Below are 17681 nucleotides of genomic sequence, written 5' to 3'. Positions count from 1 at the left end.
GTTCTCCTGATCTCGAGAATAATTGGACTATTTCAAGTGATCAAAAAGACTGCGAGGAGAGATGGAGGAGGAAGACGGATGATAAGGACGATAGCACGTGGTGTCGTTATAACTTTTTGCTCGGTTTCTTTCATCCATGATCATCTTAAGTTGCCCTCCCTACCCTCGCAATCCTCGCCCAATGTTGTTCAAACCTTTTCACGACGACAATCATGTCCGCACCTATACACAATGCGAAAATCCCTGGACGGTGTACAAATGTAACTCTTAAGATGTAATACTTTGGCTTGCCAGTGGTACTGTGCACGTTCTTCAATTCTCAGGGTTAATGGTGTTAGGCTGACTCGTTCACTGATTCCACAGTACAGTGATCGCCCACGATGCCAATTGAGGACATTGACATTCACCACAAAGTAGTTTATGAAGCTGGTCAAGAATGAACGAAACTTCAAAATTCATTTGCCTCTCTGATCACCCTCTTCAAACAGGCTGCATAGCCGCTAGTTTGCTTACCCTTACGGCAAAAAAACGTTTCTTTTTCAAAATATGAACATAAAACCTCGAGACTCTATGTATGCCAATGACAAAGCACATGCTGTTCGATATACCCCAGCGAACAAAGCGTCAAGATAGGAAAGTCAAACTTGGAGGTGCTTCTTCCGGGACTGAATCGTATAGGATTGCATGTCATGACCAAATGCTATAGCGGACTTTGGTGAGGGAGTCTTATACTTTTTTGTCCCTTCCGCCAATGTAGGCCTTGTTCAACAAGATTGGGTTTACTCTTATAAGGCGAAACCGGAAGTTCTCCCAGAGCGCAATGCATAACCTCAATCCATCGATGTTTACTGTTACAATCTATTCGAACTACCTCTTAGCTAGATCGCTCGTTTCTGGTGAGAGTGGGGCGAAACGCAGAACACTGCACGCAATGCAGAGAGCGAAAAGTATATGGATACATGAAGGCGGAACACAAGAATACAAATGCAGGGAGAGGTTCCAAACAATCTGCTATACAATGAGATCCGAATGACAGATACTGTACTTGAAAACGCAAAAAGATACAACAAATGCTACAACAACTACATAGATGACTTAAATCAATGAAGGTGGTCAAGTAAAATAGATGCGGGACCTACTCGATACTTTAGTTCATAATTTACGTCCTTTTCAGCTTCAAGACGATGTATCCATCATCTCATTTAGGGTAGCGAGTATAGATTGCTCGTTACCCGTCGCTTCGTCGTCGGTGTCTGAGACCAACAGGTCAGCGGGCCATTCGGATGTCAATTCCGTCAAAAGTCGTTCAAGCTCCTCTGGACTGTTTGGACACGAATCTTCCGCGGAGAGCGAAATCGTCTCCGAACCATTCATTAGCTCATGAAAAAACGTAGCTTGGTCAAGCTCCGGCGCTGTGAAAGAGGACTCGCATCCGGGGCTAAAATATTTTTCCGCGAATTCTTTGATCTCTTGTGGGTCCATTGGTGGATCGAGAGGAGGACAATAGTACCCGTTTTCATCGAAGTAGCCTTCTGGACTCGACAAACGCGTCCAAACATCGGTTTCTGGCATCTTAGGCTCAATTTTCGACAGGATCTCCAATAGATCAGAGGGGATGCTACAGAAATGATAAGTCAAACACAATTTTTCAAGCGAGTAGGGGGAAACCGCTTACGGGCTCTCTGGAATATAGCGGGGTGCTAGCGGGACATTGTAAATAGGTGATGGAGGGACTGGTGGTTTGTGCAAAGGAGTTATCGTAATGAGTTTGGCGATGTTCGACATTGCGCACAAAAAGGTAGTGAACAGATTAATGGCGATACTATATAGGCCGTAAGGTAGTAGGGGGTACTCGAGTACGATGCGAAGTTCTTCGGTTATTGAGTTTGGTGTATATGAACGAGGATCGGACGACCAGTATTTATGCTATGTTGTATCAATAGTCATCTGGCCAAAATACAAGGGAGAAGGTGGCGTCCCAATTGAGAACAATAAGGACATCAATTGGCTCCCAGATAAGGAAAATAGAAATAAACGAGTTAGACAATGAGGGAACAAGAACACAATTACCGTCCCATATGATAAAAGGAATAACGTTGTATACACCTGTATTATTCACATTGCGTTGGATGAATGATGTCAAAGCTGGCCCACAAAAAAATGAATAAGAATCTCTTGCTAAACCTGTTGGATCCGGTTTTGAATAGTATCCCATGGTGATTGTGAGGTTTCAGGAGGGGACGAGGCAAGTACAAGGACTTTGATCTGGCTTTGATTAAATAGTCCAACACATCGTAATCCACCTCATTTATCCTGAGACAGCCACCAGCTGCTCAGGCAGTTAAATAAATAAAAAACGGAAGTTTGGGCGACAAGGAGTCTAGGTTAGTATTAGTTCTCGAAATGCTTCGCGGCGATAATTGAGTAATTCCGATTCAAAATGGCACACACGAGTACTATGTACAGTAGTGTACAGTGTTGCACATTTTCTTCAAATTGATCGACATGGATGAAGGGAACAAAAAAACTATCAGCACAGCTGAGAACGCCACGTGAAAGCAGGGTTTTTGCGATCTTTGACCTTGCACATAACGTTTATGGAAAAAAACTGGTTGGTTTATTGTAAACGGTACTACATACGTAGTTACAGGCTATAGTAATACTCCATTAACCTCTAAGTACCGGAGGATAGAATGTGTCGCGGAAAGTAAGCAAAAATTGTAGATATATGGAAGGCCCGAACGTCAAAAGCAGGGCTGATTGTTTCCAAGTACTCCAGCGAGAATAAGAAAGGATATAAACATAAGGTGAAGGGGGAACGCAAATGCGATGAGGTTGGCAAATTATCCCGGACAGGATAATGTAAAGTTTAGGAAAGGAGAAGGGGTGATTAATGAGCAAGAGAAGAGGGAAGGTGTTGAAGGAAGCAAGCGGGTACGGGTACGGGCGAAAGGTAATATGTAGAAATGGGGGAGGGAGAACGTAGTGAGATCGTAAGATAGGGAAAGGATACATCGGCAGTCAGTAGATATTTATATGTAATGTTAGTATCACAATGGTGTCTAATAAGTACGATGAATGCGAATGTGGAGAATACTGATCAGGATTCGAGAAGCAAACCAACAGCGATGAAGGGAAATGAGATACCGCTGGGCGGAGGGTTCCAATGTAATAATGTTTGCGGCGCAGTAGGAGGAACAGAGCAAGGTTTGTTTGACATTGACACAGACTTCTTTCATGCAGGTCTCCACGTTCCATCCGAGCGATCGACCATATCAGTGACATTGTTCCAGCTTGGTGGTGTTCGTCCACTTTCATCTGTTGACCCTAACGTTGCGGGTGCAGTCACAAACGACGCCGCTGCTGTGCTAATGTCTGGAGGACTGCTCTGCTCAGACATGCTCTCAGGGCCGGCTGGTCTCTGGGCAACAGGAATCGCAAACCCTGAAGGCTCGTTGGGTAGCTCCTGATGCATTGTAACTTCTGAGGGGTGTAACGAAGGAGGCACTCTCTCTGAAGGCGCAAATAGCGAAGACGGGGCTAGAGATTGTTTGGAATGCACCCCATGAAGCTCTGGACCGGCAGTTTGGGAGGCTGGAGAGGACGGCTCATAGACACGACCTTCTTCCTCTACTTGATCTTGATGTGCTCGGAACGGTAACGGTTGTCCAAAGGTATAATTCTCCTGGCTACTCATCAAGCCATCCGAACCACTTGCGGACCTTGAGTGCGTACGATCGGAATAATATGGCGAGTCCTCCTCAAGCCGTGCCATGGATGAATTTGCTCTTGAACGCACTGCGCCCTGCACAAGCTCCAGACTAGAACGAGAGGCGCTACTAACGTTCTGCATCAGCGATTGCGCCCTCGAACGAACAGACATGGCTACAGATATAGATCCTGTACGGGATCTAGAACCTGAAGACGACCCAGAATGGGAGTTTGTACGTGAGTTGGATCCAGAGCGAGAGCCACTACCACTCCCTGTACCAAAACTTCGACGGTGATGAGAAGATATATTACTACCTCTATGTCTCAACGCAGAAAAGGAGGTTTTTGGGCTGGGTATTCCGGAGGGTGCCAACAATCCAACAACGTCCTCGCCTTCAGCAGCTTCCTGTGATCCCTCGGGTTCAGGTTGCTCCATGATCGAGTCCTCGATACGCGAATCCAAAATTGAATCCTCAACGCGTGAATCATCTTCCAATTCATCCTCATGTTCCAAATCAGAGCTCCATAACGCAGCTTCAGGAGAAGAGGTGTTGTATGGGTCGCTGGTGCGGGTACGAACACGAGCTCTTCGAGGGAAATCGATACTTGGAGACGATGGTACCGAGGGTACCGGCACAGTCCCTGCTCGAGCTCTTCCTCGGCCCTGATATTGTTGAGGATGTCTGGGCGGCATGGGCAAACCACTCATACTGATTGGGCTCGCTGCATCAGAGGTGGTATAATGTGATCTGGGGGAATGTGAGTCGGTGGATTCGCGATTGCCAGTCGAACGTGTATTCTGAGAGAAACGCGATGCGATTGAGTGACCATTGGAGGGAGGAGTTGCGTGTGAGGGGACGCCAGAAGAATAGCTTGCCCCTCTCGTAGGATGACGAAATTGGAATGGATAACGAGATGAGACCGGGTGACCCAAGCTTGACATTGAGTTTGAAGCACGACCCGATCCTGAAGAGGAAGAAGGATCTTCACTTGTTGTTTGAGCCCCAGAATCCACTTCTTCTGCTTCTTCATCATCTCCTTCCATTGCCTCTTCTCCCTCAACTTCCTCTTCCTCGACTGTACCATGATCTTTACTTCGACTTTTAGTCCCACTGCTAGATTCCTTGAAGCTAGCTACAGATGGCGAGGGGGGAAAAGGAATCTTTTCATCGTCGCTTGACACCTGGGCAGCTCCTGATGCTGTGAACGGATAAGGAAGCTTCATTAACGGCGCGGACGGCGATGCAACATCCTTATCCCTCGATGTACGCTGTACAACTTTCGGAATAACTGCTGCAAGGTCTGCTGGTACTTCATAATGACCTCGAATCACACTTGGTCCAGCCTCGGGCTGTTGAAACAGATCGTCTGACAGAATTCCTCTGCGTGGTTGAGTGTGTGATTCCGAAGGGAGACCCACGGCTGCCATCAACCGGTCCATGCCTTCGAACCCACCTGGGGACTCGGGCATTGGAAGAGGATATGCAGTTCCTAAAAGGTCACTCATGTCGGAAAGCTTCTTGTGATGTCCCCAGCGTCCAGATAATGGATGAGCAGTAACACAGCAAAAATCGTACGCATCAAGGATCCGCATGCGGGTATTTTCTTTCCATAGCCAAGGAAGCGGTTGTTCACGTTCTGAAAGGTCGTCTACGCTATACATCGAGGTAATCGTCTTCTCAGCGTCTTCCTCTTCCCAGCGATATCTTGGGCCACATAAACCAGCGCAGCCTTGACCGCTCACAACCCATAGTCCAACCCTACGCATATGGTCATTCATAAGAAGGCAGGCAAAAGGTTTGGCACTCACCAACTAGTGAACAAAACCAGAATCTTCCACGCAGTCCATGCTGCGTTAGCAATGAGTACTCCTTGTGCATAGTCGGTGAGCGCTCCATTATCGCGGAAAAATGTTGCGTCTCTTAGGCTGATGCCTGCATCAGCAAGTGCGATGTTACCGGCGGCAGGAGATGAAAAGCTGAGGAGAAGGGCGAGAGAAAGTCCTGCCCGCGGAAGAAGCAGTGAAACAGTGGGAAGGTTCTGCGAGTAGAACCAGAACGTTTCTGCCAAACCATCACGTATACCACCATGTTCTCCGAAAAAGGCGGTATATCGAAGGTGTTGAAGAAAACAGAAATTCGAGTAAGACGTCAGGGAAGCGAATGTGAAAGCGGGAGAAGAAAGGTATATGGGATAAATCGCTGGTCGTTCTGGAGAGAAGAATAAACACATGTAGGTTTATGGAGTGGGGGAGACTCACTTGTTCTCCATCTCCTGATAAAAGAATAAACGAGTTCGTAGACGATGCAGACCACAAGGATCCAGACAAGCCAGCATGCAATGTATGCAGCAGCACCCAACGCCCAGTTTCTGCCAGAACCAGGTACTCCAGGGGCTTTTGGATTCGGATATTTAGAAACCCTATGCGACAGGCTCAGTAAACAGTATAGAGGCGACGATGAAATACTCACTCGATCAGTATAAATACAGCATTAAAGTCGAAGAAAGTTTGCAACGGTATGTGTGCAAAAGATAGGACGTAGGAAAGATAAAAGTAAAGTTTCGATTTCGGGGAGGGGTTACGCATAAGATCGAAGTTAACCCCTCGCGAGCGAAACCGTGGAGGAGGGAGCCTAGGCATATAAGGGTCTGGAGAGAACGCGGTCGGCGTAAGAGCTGACCCTGTAGCTCTCGACCATACACGATGGTTGGATGGAACGCGGGTATGATCTGTTGGCTCCCGTGCTTTTTCCGCTTCGCGCTGTTCCAAACTGACAATCCTTACAGAGCGTGGCGTAGGTTTCCTACCACCAAGCATAGGACTGGGAGTCGGCGGTGGAACAGACTCATGGCCACCAATTGACGAAGCAAAGGTTGAGGCTGGAGGAGGAGGAGGAGGCCTTTTGGGAAGCCATGTAGGATATCCCTCAGAGTCCCTGGACATTCCAGCGGGGGAAGAGGAATCAGGCCTTTCAGAGAGATCTCCGTTATCCACAGGTGACTCGGCGTCTCCAGTTGAACCGTTTGTCTCGGGGGTGGGCTGTCGTGACCGTGAACGTGAACGGGAAAACAAAAACATAATGACCGTCAGAAAGCGTCAAGAACGTTAAGGGGGTAAACGTAAAGACAAGGATCGCGTCGAACAAATTTTTATAGAATTTTTTAGAAATTTTCTGGACCTAGGATTGCTGTTCGTCGTCGCCGTCTACGGGAACGATAAAGACAGTAGTCGAACAGCAAAGAACCAGATTTGAACGCGCTAGCCTCGTGTTGAGATATCTTTCCGGCCTCGTGTAGTTGCCTTTACAAGCGTGGTCAGAGGACAAGGACGAAAAAAGCCAGGCCCAACGGCGTTCATCCCGTTCAACAGAAATAAGCGACCCTTTTGATGGAACTTACCTTTTATGGAAGACCTAACCTTAGAGACAAAGCTGCCGATCCCGCGGAAGGAAATTTGAAGCAAATGTTCCGAAATAGATAGAAGATCGAGATTCTCTTCTTAACACAGCCAACAGGCACCAGACAGGAAAAAAAAACGAAAAAGGAGTGTAAGAAAGGAGTGAGACTGAGGAATCAAGGATGCTAGTTGTAAGTGGTGGTGGTTGTGAATAAAGATGTAAAAATTACAATCAATCGCGCATTGGTATTCGTTGCTAAGGAATAACTCGTCAGAGCTCGCCGGCTTCACCAGCAAAGGCCTCCTCGCGCTCCTCAGCGCTCATCGCGGCAAGATACTACCAGAACCTACCTGAACAGCGAGCCATGCTTTATCCTGCTATATCTCATTTAACCTCTTAACGCAGGCTCCGGTGAATCATAGAGCGCTATAAATATTCTTCCGTTGATGATATCGTGAATGCCTTTTCCCTTGTCCCTCTAACACCGCGCTACCCATGATTATTCTGACTTTGACGGTTCGGACACCATTTGGCATTACTGTTGAGTATCTGGCGGAATTTCGACTGCTCGAGAATAGCCATTCTGACAGCTACCATGTATTTCAAACACGATCTATCATCGCACAATATGCTAACTGCGATTAACCCAAATTTCTGTAGGACTGGAATTACTGGCCGCAGATACTCACACACAACCTCACGCATTTTCGCAAAATTCGTGTGCCAAGTATGTATCCTAGAGCTCAATGTTCCATCTCGCGGAAGTCATTGAACCTTTCCAATCACCACGTAGACTCTATTTCACGAATGTTAATTTCAACTTCGTCGTACAGTGTCCAACAGTGGTAAGTTTCTTCCAAGTTTGGGACCTTCCATTTCTCATGTAACGTCCCGGTTGACTAATCCTGCACCCGAAATTCTGAAGGAGACGGAGATAGAAGACTTGGAAAATTGAGCGTTTGAATTGACAATTATAGAAGTCGCGAAGATGAAAAGTTCAGCGCAGTCAGGTATACTATAGGCCCCGGATATTAGACATTGCTTCGCGAACAGTTGAACAGGTAAGCCAACTTGAAGGTATCTCCAATACCGTATCTCAATCATGAATTCTCCTTTTTCCCTCGCTCTGATAATGATTCTCCAGGATCGTCACTCAGAGTATAAGTATAGGCATTGTACAAATCGAACGTCGAAGGATTACAGATACAGCGGTCCCTTCATTTATAATCTATCTTTATGTCGCTCATTACAAGGAGTTCGAACGATGTCCACATCAACGTCCTTCGCCGGTGGCACAATATGGGACGGCACCCGACGCTGAATCTGGCGGCCTATCATAGGGAAAAGAGGATCAGGTAAACTTGCTCATTATGCAGGTACTGCAGTGATGATCCAACAGCCGTCTGTGCCAAGTAATCATGAGAGGTGGACGATTCTGACATGATTCTGCTGACGGCTTTAAAGCAAATCTGAACATGGAATCATCACCAGAATCGTCGGATTTGGGGACTGCTTTTGAGGAGTTGAGCTCCATTTTCACAAGTCCATTGTGCCTTGCTTGACATACATGCCCATTGCAGAGGTGAATATCTAGGGATACTATGGTTTCCGATCTTGTGTCGATTCTTTCGCGCGATATTTTTTGTAGCGCCGTTCATATTGTATCATTCATGCTAATCAGTCATGAGCTGGAGAACAACACGTACTTAAATTGAATCGTGAAAAGTAACACTCGGCCATCGATACATTATAGGTATTCTTCAAGGCGAAGGAACATACTTAGTAGATACAGTGACAGCAACTCCTCCGAGCCATTGCTCTTTCAAGAGTCTTTGGGAATCACGCGGGGAAACAAAAGCCGACCAAGAAGACATCGACAGATCTGACTTCGTAATAAGCCTATCCATCAAACTCCTCCACTGGCGTAAGGAGCCCCTGTCGCTGACCCACTGTTGTGTGTCAACGAAGCATTCTCCTCCTTGGTTGACGGACCAACAGCGGCGTATCCTCCAGAAGAGAAGGGGTAATATGTCATCGGGTAGACTTGCTTGTCGCGCAGGTATTTAACACAGTCCGAGAGGATCCAACAGGCATCTGTGGAAAGGAGAGAATATTCGCGTCAAATGAGAGAACAAGGACAGAAATTGTTGAAGATGAACATACAAGCTTGTACCAACAACGGCACAATTGCCACTATGATCACAATCGCAATTTGCGCCCCTCTTGATAACGAAGTATTTTCACAGTTCCCATTTTCATCCGTGATGACACAAGTGCCGGTATCCTTATTATCGATAAAGAATATGACGATATTGATGATGGTGACAATCGTGTTGCCGATGAGGTAGCCTCTCATGAACGATAAAAATGATTGGATCCAACTGATTCGTTTGCGGAGGACTCCCAGAATACCAAAGGTCGAGGCGAGGAACAGTAGAGTATAACTGGCGCCGAAAAGAGCTACGGCGATTTTCTGATTCTTTGATAGCTCGGGGGATACTGGATAAAAATGCGGATGTGATATCGATGAAGTCAAAAGCTCGACAAGGCCGGACTCACGTTTATCCTGCGAGTTAAGATACAACCCCGCCCACATTACAGCTGCAACAAGTCCCGATAATAAAAACTCCACAACGCCGACAAAAAACTGCCATATGATATTCTCATCAGCCCCTCACACCTCGAAGGTTTGCACCCCGTCACTTACTGCACCAAGCCGAACTAGAAGAATGAAAAACCCCCGATCAGTATCGAATTGAAGGTCGCAATGCGTAGACCTACTAGGCAAACAACAAAGGAAATGCGGAGACATTCTTGTTGAATGTATAAGCAAGGAAGCTGATGAAGAGAGTGAAAGGAGAAGACGAAGAAAACTCACCTCCTTCTGGCCTCACTTTATGTATCGACTACCGGCGGTCTCGCCGATAAGGCATGTCCTGCAATATGATCCGAATGGACCGAATATAAAACGATCTAATTCAAACATTGGGTAAAACGTTTAATTGCACCGCCCCGGGAGTAGCCTGGAGTAAGCTGGTGTATACGGAAGTGTACGGACCTGACGCCAGCCAATAGCAACACCTCATTGTGTCGGTGGTTTTGAGCGCTCTCAAGTGCGCTCATTGTCAACTGGGCGGATATGCAATGTTTCAACCTGTGTTACCGCAGTCAATTGGGAACATACCAATTTGTTTTAGCACAGGGAAGTCAAGGGAGTTCAGTTCGCTCCTTGTTACTATCTTGCTTTCATATTCAATGACAGGAGTACGCCTTTCAAGTTCTAAAAGACCAAGACTCTAGGGACCATCTATAAATAGAGACTCCGTAAGATTGAGATTCGCAGTCTAGCGTAACTGGGGAAATTTAATCTTCCCAAGTAGGCCAAGGAAGGCAACGGATAGTATCTGAAGCGTAGGCGGAGGCGGGGGCGAAGGTGCTGTGTTCGCCTGTGTTCCTTTTGGCAGTGTATCGGCGCTTATTGAACAACCTGTACTTAGTTCAGACCACGGTTGGGGTACTTTGGAAAGTATGTATATCTTTGCTGTGAAGATCAGACTCTCAGCGGACAAAAGCTCCACCAAATACATATATGCAACGAGGATATTCGAGTCACATAAGTTCACATACCGCCGACGAAGGTTCCTTGTTTTTCCCCAGCGTCTTCTACTCCACCACTATTGATCACCGACCTCCAAGTCGTTTACCTTTCGTTTCTTTCCTAAAACTTGAATCATCTTCTCTCTCTCGATTGACCTGGTGCTGCCAGCACCAGAGGTTTTTCTGTAGGCGGAATAAACATAGTAAATATTCAGTGACAGCTACACTTCGGGAAATAGAGGAAGATACAATCCGGCTTTCTAATCATTCATGGCATCGAGTCCCTCCGCTAGCGTAAGGCGCGCCTGCCGTCGAACTACAATGATGTGTCAATGGAACAGTCTCCTCCTTGGATGTCGGTCCAGCGGCGTATATTGTGGAAGAGCAGAATGCTAACGAGGAAATAAACTTGATTGCGGCGTGGGTGCTTCAGACAAAATGGAAAATATAATGACACAAGGTGCACGCTGCAAACAGAAGATGGAAAACACTTACTATTATCTGTTGTACAGCACCGACTACAACCTAACAAAAAACTATGTAGATACATAGATATCTGAATATTCTAATCAGTCCCATGAATACACGTAGGAAGATCAAGAATGAACTCCACCCACACCACCGAGCCGAACCAGATGTTTGTACAGCCAGTAACAAGTCAAAAACCAGATGCTTTTGAAAAGCGGCAACACGGACGGCACCTCAGATACGAAGGAAATGAGGGAAAATCCTCAGTGAAAGAACGTTGAAGCAAAGAAATTTTGAAGAAATAAAAATGAAGGAGAATACAACACCTACATACCCTTCCTCCTGGTCTCACGTATGTTATCGACTGGACATCAAAATGACCAATGGCATCGCCACCGGAGAACTGTTGTATAGGAACGGTTGGGTTGAGTAGTCAACCAATCCCTTCGTTACATGATATATCGAGCGTCCCGAGTGCGCAAAGTTCCTGCGATTTCCCAGCTACTGGAGTCAGTCCGTAAGAACCGCGGAGGAAGTAGTCGAGGTACTACTGGGACCATTCACCTAGTTAGTCAAAATGAGATTGTTCCTGTTCCCTCTGGGCGAGAAAGTTGTGTCATCGACAGTGGTACTGCGTTTGCCTCTGCTTCCTTTTTGACAGTATCAGCGATAAAGATGGGCATTTTAAGGCCTTTTAGCCTTGAGAATTTCCGGTTGGTAGAATGAACAGGAGGATAACGCTCTTGATTCGGAGGTTAGGATAAGCTCACATATATATACAAATCAATAACGAAGGGCCCACTTGATTCATATATCACCGGTAAAATGCAGTACATCCGATCCATTCCCATACCATTCATCCCAAACGAATTTCGAATCCTTATTCTCATTCCCAAACGCCTCAAGCAAAGCCTCCGCCTCCGGCCCACCACCGTTGACCACCGGCCTTGCTTCCTCTCTCATTTTACCTGTTGCTCCTTGCCCATAAATCAACCTTTCATTTGGACCATCCAAAAAGGTCCCGATATGTCTGAATGTCAAGCTGATACGCTCTCCGTTTTGCTGCAGTTCTTCCGGCGATTTGGTTTTAGGAGGTCGATTGTCGTGATTTATTGCATGAAGCCAACGCCGGTTAGTCTCGAGGCCCATGACAAACATGGAGCCGTGAGGTAAAGGAATGCGTTGGGAAAACCGTTTCCCATCTAATCCTTCATCGGTGCGGACCTGGTCTTTTTTCGTTCGCAAAGTAATAGTACGCTGAGCCCCAAGACTGACATTTACGATGCTGGACCCTGGTACAACATCGATCGTCTTGTCAGAGTGTTCAGAGATATAGTCCTTCCCAGATCGATAATATTGAATAAGAGCATGGTTGACTGGATGTTTGATAATTTTTTGTACTTCCTTGCGAATCAACTCCACCGTTGGCGTGAAATTTCTGAGTGGAGGAGATTCATCAGAGGGGTGACGATAAACTGGAAAGCTTAGATCCCCGGCCACTTCACCTTGGACGGCGACAAGTCGAGGTACTTCACCACCTGCGACGTCAAAATGAGTCCAGGACAGTCTGTGATGATGGTCTTAATTACCTCTGTGGTGCATTATATCGAATGTTACTTCTTCCTTCACTTTCTGAAATGCGACCTCGCTGAACTCACTATCAAAGAGATCATAAACCATATACGAGTCTCCCGATCCAAGTTTTGCGTAGCTTTTCGAGTCCATTTTCGTTTAATAAAGCAGAGTTGTGACATAGTGACAAGTGACGGAAACTTTAGATCCAGTTACGTAATTATGATTGTCTGCATCTTCTCTCATCGTCTCCAACTAGTGACTAGTCCTCATTGTTCCAAGGCCAAACTGTTGCTCATGAAAGTGTGTCAATGAATCAAGGCCGGTATTGAATGTATGATGTGAGGAGAGAAATGGAGAATGATCTTTGGATCGGAAGAAGATCAAGAACTCTGTAGGAGCCAGCTGTTGCTTGGTGTGCATCTAACGACGGGAAAATTCGCTCGAACTGCCTTGGGCGTCTTAGGCGTACAACCTCGATTCTAAAGCACTTTTCAAACGAGTACTCAATTTAAAAACTTATGTAGGTCAGTCACAGCAGTATGTCTCTGACGAAAAAGGCAACTTTGGATCGGGGGGTCGTTCCCGTACTTCTAGTCAGAAAATTTTGTCTATGAAAACCAATGAATCCTGGGCGCTTTCGCATCGCCTCAACTCTCAAGATCGCAACTCTCAACTCCAACGCTCGTTTATCCGGCAAAACTTCACTAACCAAACATGCTATCACTTTTACTTATTGCTGCACTCGCCTCTATCTCCACTGCGACTTACGTGTTGAGTCCTCCCAACATTCATTACGAGTCTACTGAATCTATCGTCGCCTCGCTTTTGGCGTCAAATCATCTCGGCGCGCCTCTACCCCCCAATTCTCTTGGTTCCACCCCCGGCTGGTACTTCGGCGATGTTCCTGGCTCAGCAGACGATCTTCCATGGCTTAAAGATGTGGTAAGCGATATCCACTGTCGAGGTTAATTAACCTTACACATTTCATTTTTACTCGCAGGACTTGTGCTCAGTTCTTGCTCAAAGCCCCGGTAGTATTCGGTGTCCGCATGTCGCAGAAAAGCCGAAGAAGACATATTCCAGACGTTCTGCTGTCCCAGCCGACCCCGCGGCTACACCTGCTTCCCAGTCGCAATCTCCGGTTGCTCGTTATCGCATAATCTTCAGCGGACTTACAGGCGCTATACAAGGCTCTGGATACTTGACGTATGGATTGGTTGACACTGTTAGTGGTGCGTAATGTAATGTTTCTATCTTCCTTATTAGAATTCTAACGCATATATTTTAAAGACTGTGAAACGATGTGTGATAACGTCTCCGGTTGCGTATTTTTCAACTGTGAGTGTGGTTCATCTGTGCCCCGGTTTTGAATGCTAATAGTTGTATCCACCTTAGCGTACCACGACGTGAATGGAAAGGTCAGTCTGTATATTTTCCACGTCAAGCTCGTAACGCTCATTCTAATGTAATTTTGTAGAACGGAAGCCCTCTTCTCACTTGCTCGCTATACAATACACCACATACCGCAGATGAGGCTACCAATACTGGAGGGCAGACACAACCCGATGGATCCGTCAATTACATTACAGATAGCGATGGGATGGAACTGAATACTTCGTAATGATAGGCTCAACAAAGTTTCGGGATATTGGTCAAACAACGGAACGACATACCGGCCCATTTCTTCAAATTTCCATCACACACTCCTTTTCTATGCCTCGCTTTTCGGAATGAATCATTTGTATCCTCACAATCAATATCGTATTCCCTCTAACCAAATTACATTCACTTTTTAGATCCTATTTATGATGAAATATTTGGCTTGTTTGGTCGACGGTTCTTCAACCATTCTCTCCTTACCTGGTCGAAACCCGCCCACGTATTCCTACCTCCTACACCTTACTGACATCATATATCCCTAGATAGTACATATACTTACTTGTACACTTAGTTCTCGACTTCCTTCTGGTACCACCGCATCTTCTCTGTCTCCTTCTCCTCTCCCCCATCTGCCTTGTAGATCAATCGGGAACCTTCGCCTGTTTACTCTCGAGACCTCGTGAGTTATCTCCCTGAGTGTTGCTTGCTAGTAACCCTAGCAAGCTTCCACCTGGTCCAGCTTCGAAATTCCGGCTTCGCGGACACATCCGCGATTTACCTTTACCTTTACAATTAATTTAACCAATTTATGCATGTCCGGTGTCGATGTAGTCTGTCTTATTGCAAATGCACATTGAGCCTGTATGATTAGAACCTGACATTCTGTGTATTAAGAATAGTTGTCATTATGAGTAAAGTACAGGGTAACGATCGTTAGTCAAAGAAGGTGAGCATGCTTTAAGCGTTATAGATTTGTGCTCTAGCAGTCGTCAAGAATCTGAGCAAGATCGAGTTAGTATTACTGATCAAAACATCATGAACAGTTTCGCTCTTTAGTACTCACTCGATTCCAGCTTGGCGGAAGTTATCAGCAATCATCTCGGTTGCACCAGCTTCGATTTGCAAAGATTGTTTGCTAGACCCGTACTCGTTCCATGTAGGGAGTCCAGATACGTTAGGGTCAAGATTGTTCGCAAATGCCACCCTAATGATGCGTACGATCATGAGGACATATTACAATGGAAGAAAGAAAGGGAAACCTCACCAGTAGGCAGATATGTAGGAAGCAACGGTGTAAAGATCGCCGTCCGTCGAAGGATACGAGTTGAAAACAAATGGAACATCAGTCTCATGGGCGACTAGTCAAATCACAGCTGATTAGAGCTCATCTAGACTTGAACATCTATCGCAGACTTACCACCTTCCCAAGCTACCGAAGGGTCGGTGCTAGTCAATTGAGCAAGCTGATAGCTCCAGCTCGGCACATTCTTCTTCGCTGTGGCAGCGAGGAACGCACGTCTTTGTGAGTGAAAGTGCACATCTACAGAGCAAGGTTTAGGAAAAGGGTAGTATCCCCCGTATATAATGAAAGACGCACCTCCAATCACAGCCGCGGCTCTCTTAAACTGATCTCCGAAGAATGTAACATTACCAGTTCCGAAAGGCGATCCAGCAGCGGGAGTAGCAGGGTACAGCGTCTCCAAACAAGATACAAGGGTTTGATTCTGAGCGAATGGGCTCGGTGTGAGAGTAGGGGAGTCCACGATAGCGAGTACATTGAGGAAGTCGGCGGTGGTGTTGATAGCCTGCGGAACCACGAATCTTGTTCCTTCGTCCACGACATCGCCGGTGATGAAAGGCTTGGCCGTACTGTGAAGTTAGTCAATATCCTGTCCACAGTCCTTCACAGAGGAGTCCCTTACAACTTGCCCTCCGAAATGAGAGTGAAGGGATCATCTGGGATGAGATCTCCGTCGATGATTGGAGCCCAAGGCTGATCAAAATGTAGACAGGTGAGCACGAAGACTTCTCAGTTGTAAAAGACACATACCCGAAGCTGGAAAAGTGAATCTGGATCATAGGTATTGACAGCATCGAACAACGTATCCTCGTCAACGGTGCTAAGGCATGCGAATGTGTCGCTCGCGGTGTTGCATCCCACAAGGTTGACGACACCATCGTATACTGCTTGAACGGCTGGGTCATTGGGTTTTCGTACAGCTAACGTGCTAGCAGTTCCTGAGCCCATAATCTGTGGAGCTCAAATGAGGCAAAAAGGGGAATATTTGACTTTAATGCCAGGCTTACCACAGCGCGGAAGAGGTTCGAATCTGTCGTGAACAGATGATGTCCGATAGAAATGCTGCAGACAAACAAGTAGTCTGAGTTTTTTGTTGGAATCGAGAACAAGTCAACTCACGCGCCAGCAGAACTTCCGAAGACTGTAACCTTCGCGGGGTCTCCTCCAAAGTTACTGATATAATTTTGAACCCAAGTCAATGCATCTCTTTGGTCATATAGTCCGAGGTTTAGCGCATTATTGTCTGCCGCTTCTTGACCACCACTAACACAACGGTAAGCATCCCCGGACTGCGGATACAAGAACGAAAAACTTACAGGAAGCCCCAGAATGCAAGACGGTAGTTGATGATTACCTTGAGACAGGTCACAAGTAAATCAGGAAGCCGCGTCCAGCGATATAGAAACACGCACTGTAATGACTGGAAGACCCTAAAAGCACATATTCAGTGAAAGCACTGCGGTCAAAAACACATTCAAGACCCACCAGTTCCATGGAACGAGCTACAATGCCTGTGCCGGGGTATACAGAAGTCGATCCTTGAAGGAAAGCTCCGCCGGAAATCCAAACCATTACGGGTAAAGAGGCATTTGCTAGGGTATTAGGAGGTCGATAAATATCCAAGGTCAAACAATTTTCGCCATAACCATAAGCTAGGGAAGGTTCAGTATACTGTCTTATACTATGACGGAGGGATGCCAACCTCCGTAGTTCAAGGGATTGCCCTGGAACGCGAGATTTAGCCCCATATCCGAAGACTGACACCGGAAAGGATCTCACCGCTGTAACGGTTTGCGAACAAGCTACGCCAAATGTCGTGGCATTGACTATTGCCTCAGCAGGAGCAAGATACGAGATTGGGGAGCTGCGTTTGAAGCGAGAAGCGATACCATAAGTGATACCCAAAAAGCTTTCGATGTCGGCGGGATTTTCGTTGGATCCTAGGACAGAAGAGGTGTCGATGGTGACGGTGACGGTTTGGGAGAGTGCCTGTGCTCCCAAGAGGATAAAGACACAAAGTCTGTTAACGATGTTCAGAGCGTTGCGAGTCATCAAGTTCCAAACGTTAGAGTGAAGTGGAGGCGTACATTTTGCCAGCGTGTATAAATACACAACGATTTTGAAACGCCCGTCACTTCACATATCCAGCAATTCATTAGGATCTAAGTTTGAAGAACTGCACAATATAGTCAAAGAATCAATCGCTGATCCCCCGTCAGGTCTTGTGGTACTCAAACCGCTCATTGAAGGTT

The 17681-nt window shown here is 46.4% G+C and overlaps 6 protein-coding genes across 6 annotated transcripts; 1 reads left to right on the top strand and 5 right to left on the bottom strand.

Annotated features, from left to right (window-relative positions):
• Positions 1-828: 828 nt before the first annotated feature.
• Positions 829-2238, bottom strand: C8R40DRAFT_1262835 (uncharacterized protein). The gene is made up of 2 exons (XM_046233851.1): positions 1676-2238; positions 829-1618 (listed from the first exon to the last, which is right to left on the bottom strand). The coding sequence occupies exons 1-2, from the start codon at positions 1783-1785 to the stop codon at positions 1177-1179; spliced, it is 552 nt and encodes a 183-aa protein (XP_046090356.1). The 5' UTR covers positions 1786-2238; the 3' UTR covers positions 829-1176.
• A 997-nt stretch (positions 2239-3235) lies between these two features.
• C8R40DRAFT_1166505 (uncharacterized protein) lies at positions 3236-6790 on the bottom strand (the record flags this gene model as incomplete). Its single annotated transcript, XM_046230861.1, has 4 exons — positions 3236-5471; positions 5522-5921; positions 5972-6132; positions 6183-6790. 4 exons carry the CDS (start codon positions 6788-6790, stop codon positions 3236-3238), a joined length of 3405 nt encoding a protein of 1134 aa, XP_046090355.1.
• Positions 6791-8796: 2006 nt separating this feature from the next.
• C8R40DRAFT_1085738 (uncharacterized protein) lies at positions 8797-10011 on the bottom strand. The gene is made up of 5 exons (XM_046227326.1): positions 9988-10011; positions 9817-9830; positions 9669-9756; positions 9273-9608; positions 8797-9203 (listed from the first exon to the last, which is right to left on the bottom strand). Exons 3-5 carry the CDS (start codon positions 9703-9705, stop codon positions 9016-9018), a joined length of 561 nt encoding a protein of 186 aa, XP_046090354.1. The 5' UTR covers positions 9706-9756; positions 9817-9830; positions 9988-10011; the 3' UTR covers positions 8797-9015.
• Positions 10012-11981: 1970 nt separating this feature from the next.
• Positions 11982-12899, bottom strand: C8R40DRAFT_1036648 (uncharacterized protein; the record flags this gene model as incomplete). The annotated part of the gene is made up of 2 exons (XM_046223599.1): positions 11982-12712; positions 12764-12899. The coding sequence occupies 2 exons, from the start codon at positions 12897-12899 to the stop codon at positions 11982-11984; spliced, it is 867 nt and encodes a 288-aa protein (XP_046090353.1).
• Positions 12900-13463: 564 nt separating this feature from the next.
• C8R40DRAFT_1166502 (uncharacterized protein) lies at positions 13464-14370 on the top strand (the record flags this gene model as incomplete). The annotated part of the gene is made up of 5 exons (XM_046230860.1): positions 13464-13691; positions 13750-13981; positions 14040-14087; positions 14145-14167; positions 14227-14370. 5 exons carry the CDS (start codon positions 13464-13466, stop codon positions 14368-14370), a joined length of 675 nt encoding a protein of 224 aa, XP_046090352.1.
• Positions 14371-15086: 716 nt separating this feature from the next.
• C8R40DRAFT_1166501 (Alpha/Beta hydrolase protein) lies at positions 15087-17481 on the bottom strand (the record flags this gene model as incomplete). Its single annotated transcript, XM_046230859.1, has 14 exons — positions 15087-15126; positions 15193-15333; positions 15394-15487; positions 15547-15669; positions 15727-15998; positions 16052-16122; positions 16180-16380; positions 16437-16491; positions 16549-16692; positions 16746-16783; positions 16842-16859; positions 16915-17081; positions 17132-17153; positions 17209-17481. The coding sequence occupies 14 exons, from the start codon at positions 17479-17481 to the stop codon at positions 15087-15089; spliced, it is 1659 nt and encodes a 552-aa protein (XP_046090351.1).
• Between the last annotated feature and the right edge of the window lie 200 nt (positions 17482-17681).

Source organism: Lentinula edodes, assembly GCF_021015755.1.
Source record: "Lentinula edodes strain Le(Bin) 0899 ss11 chromosome Unknown C8R40scaffold_4, whole genome shotgun sequence".
In the NCBI taxonomy this organism is placed as follows: Eukaryota; Fungi; Basidiomycota; class Agaricomycetes; order Agaricales; family Omphalotaceae; genus Lentinula; species Lentinula edodes.
The sequence above is the reverse complement of the archived record's forward strand: the minus strand, read 5'-3'. Positions and strand labels throughout refer to the sequence as shown.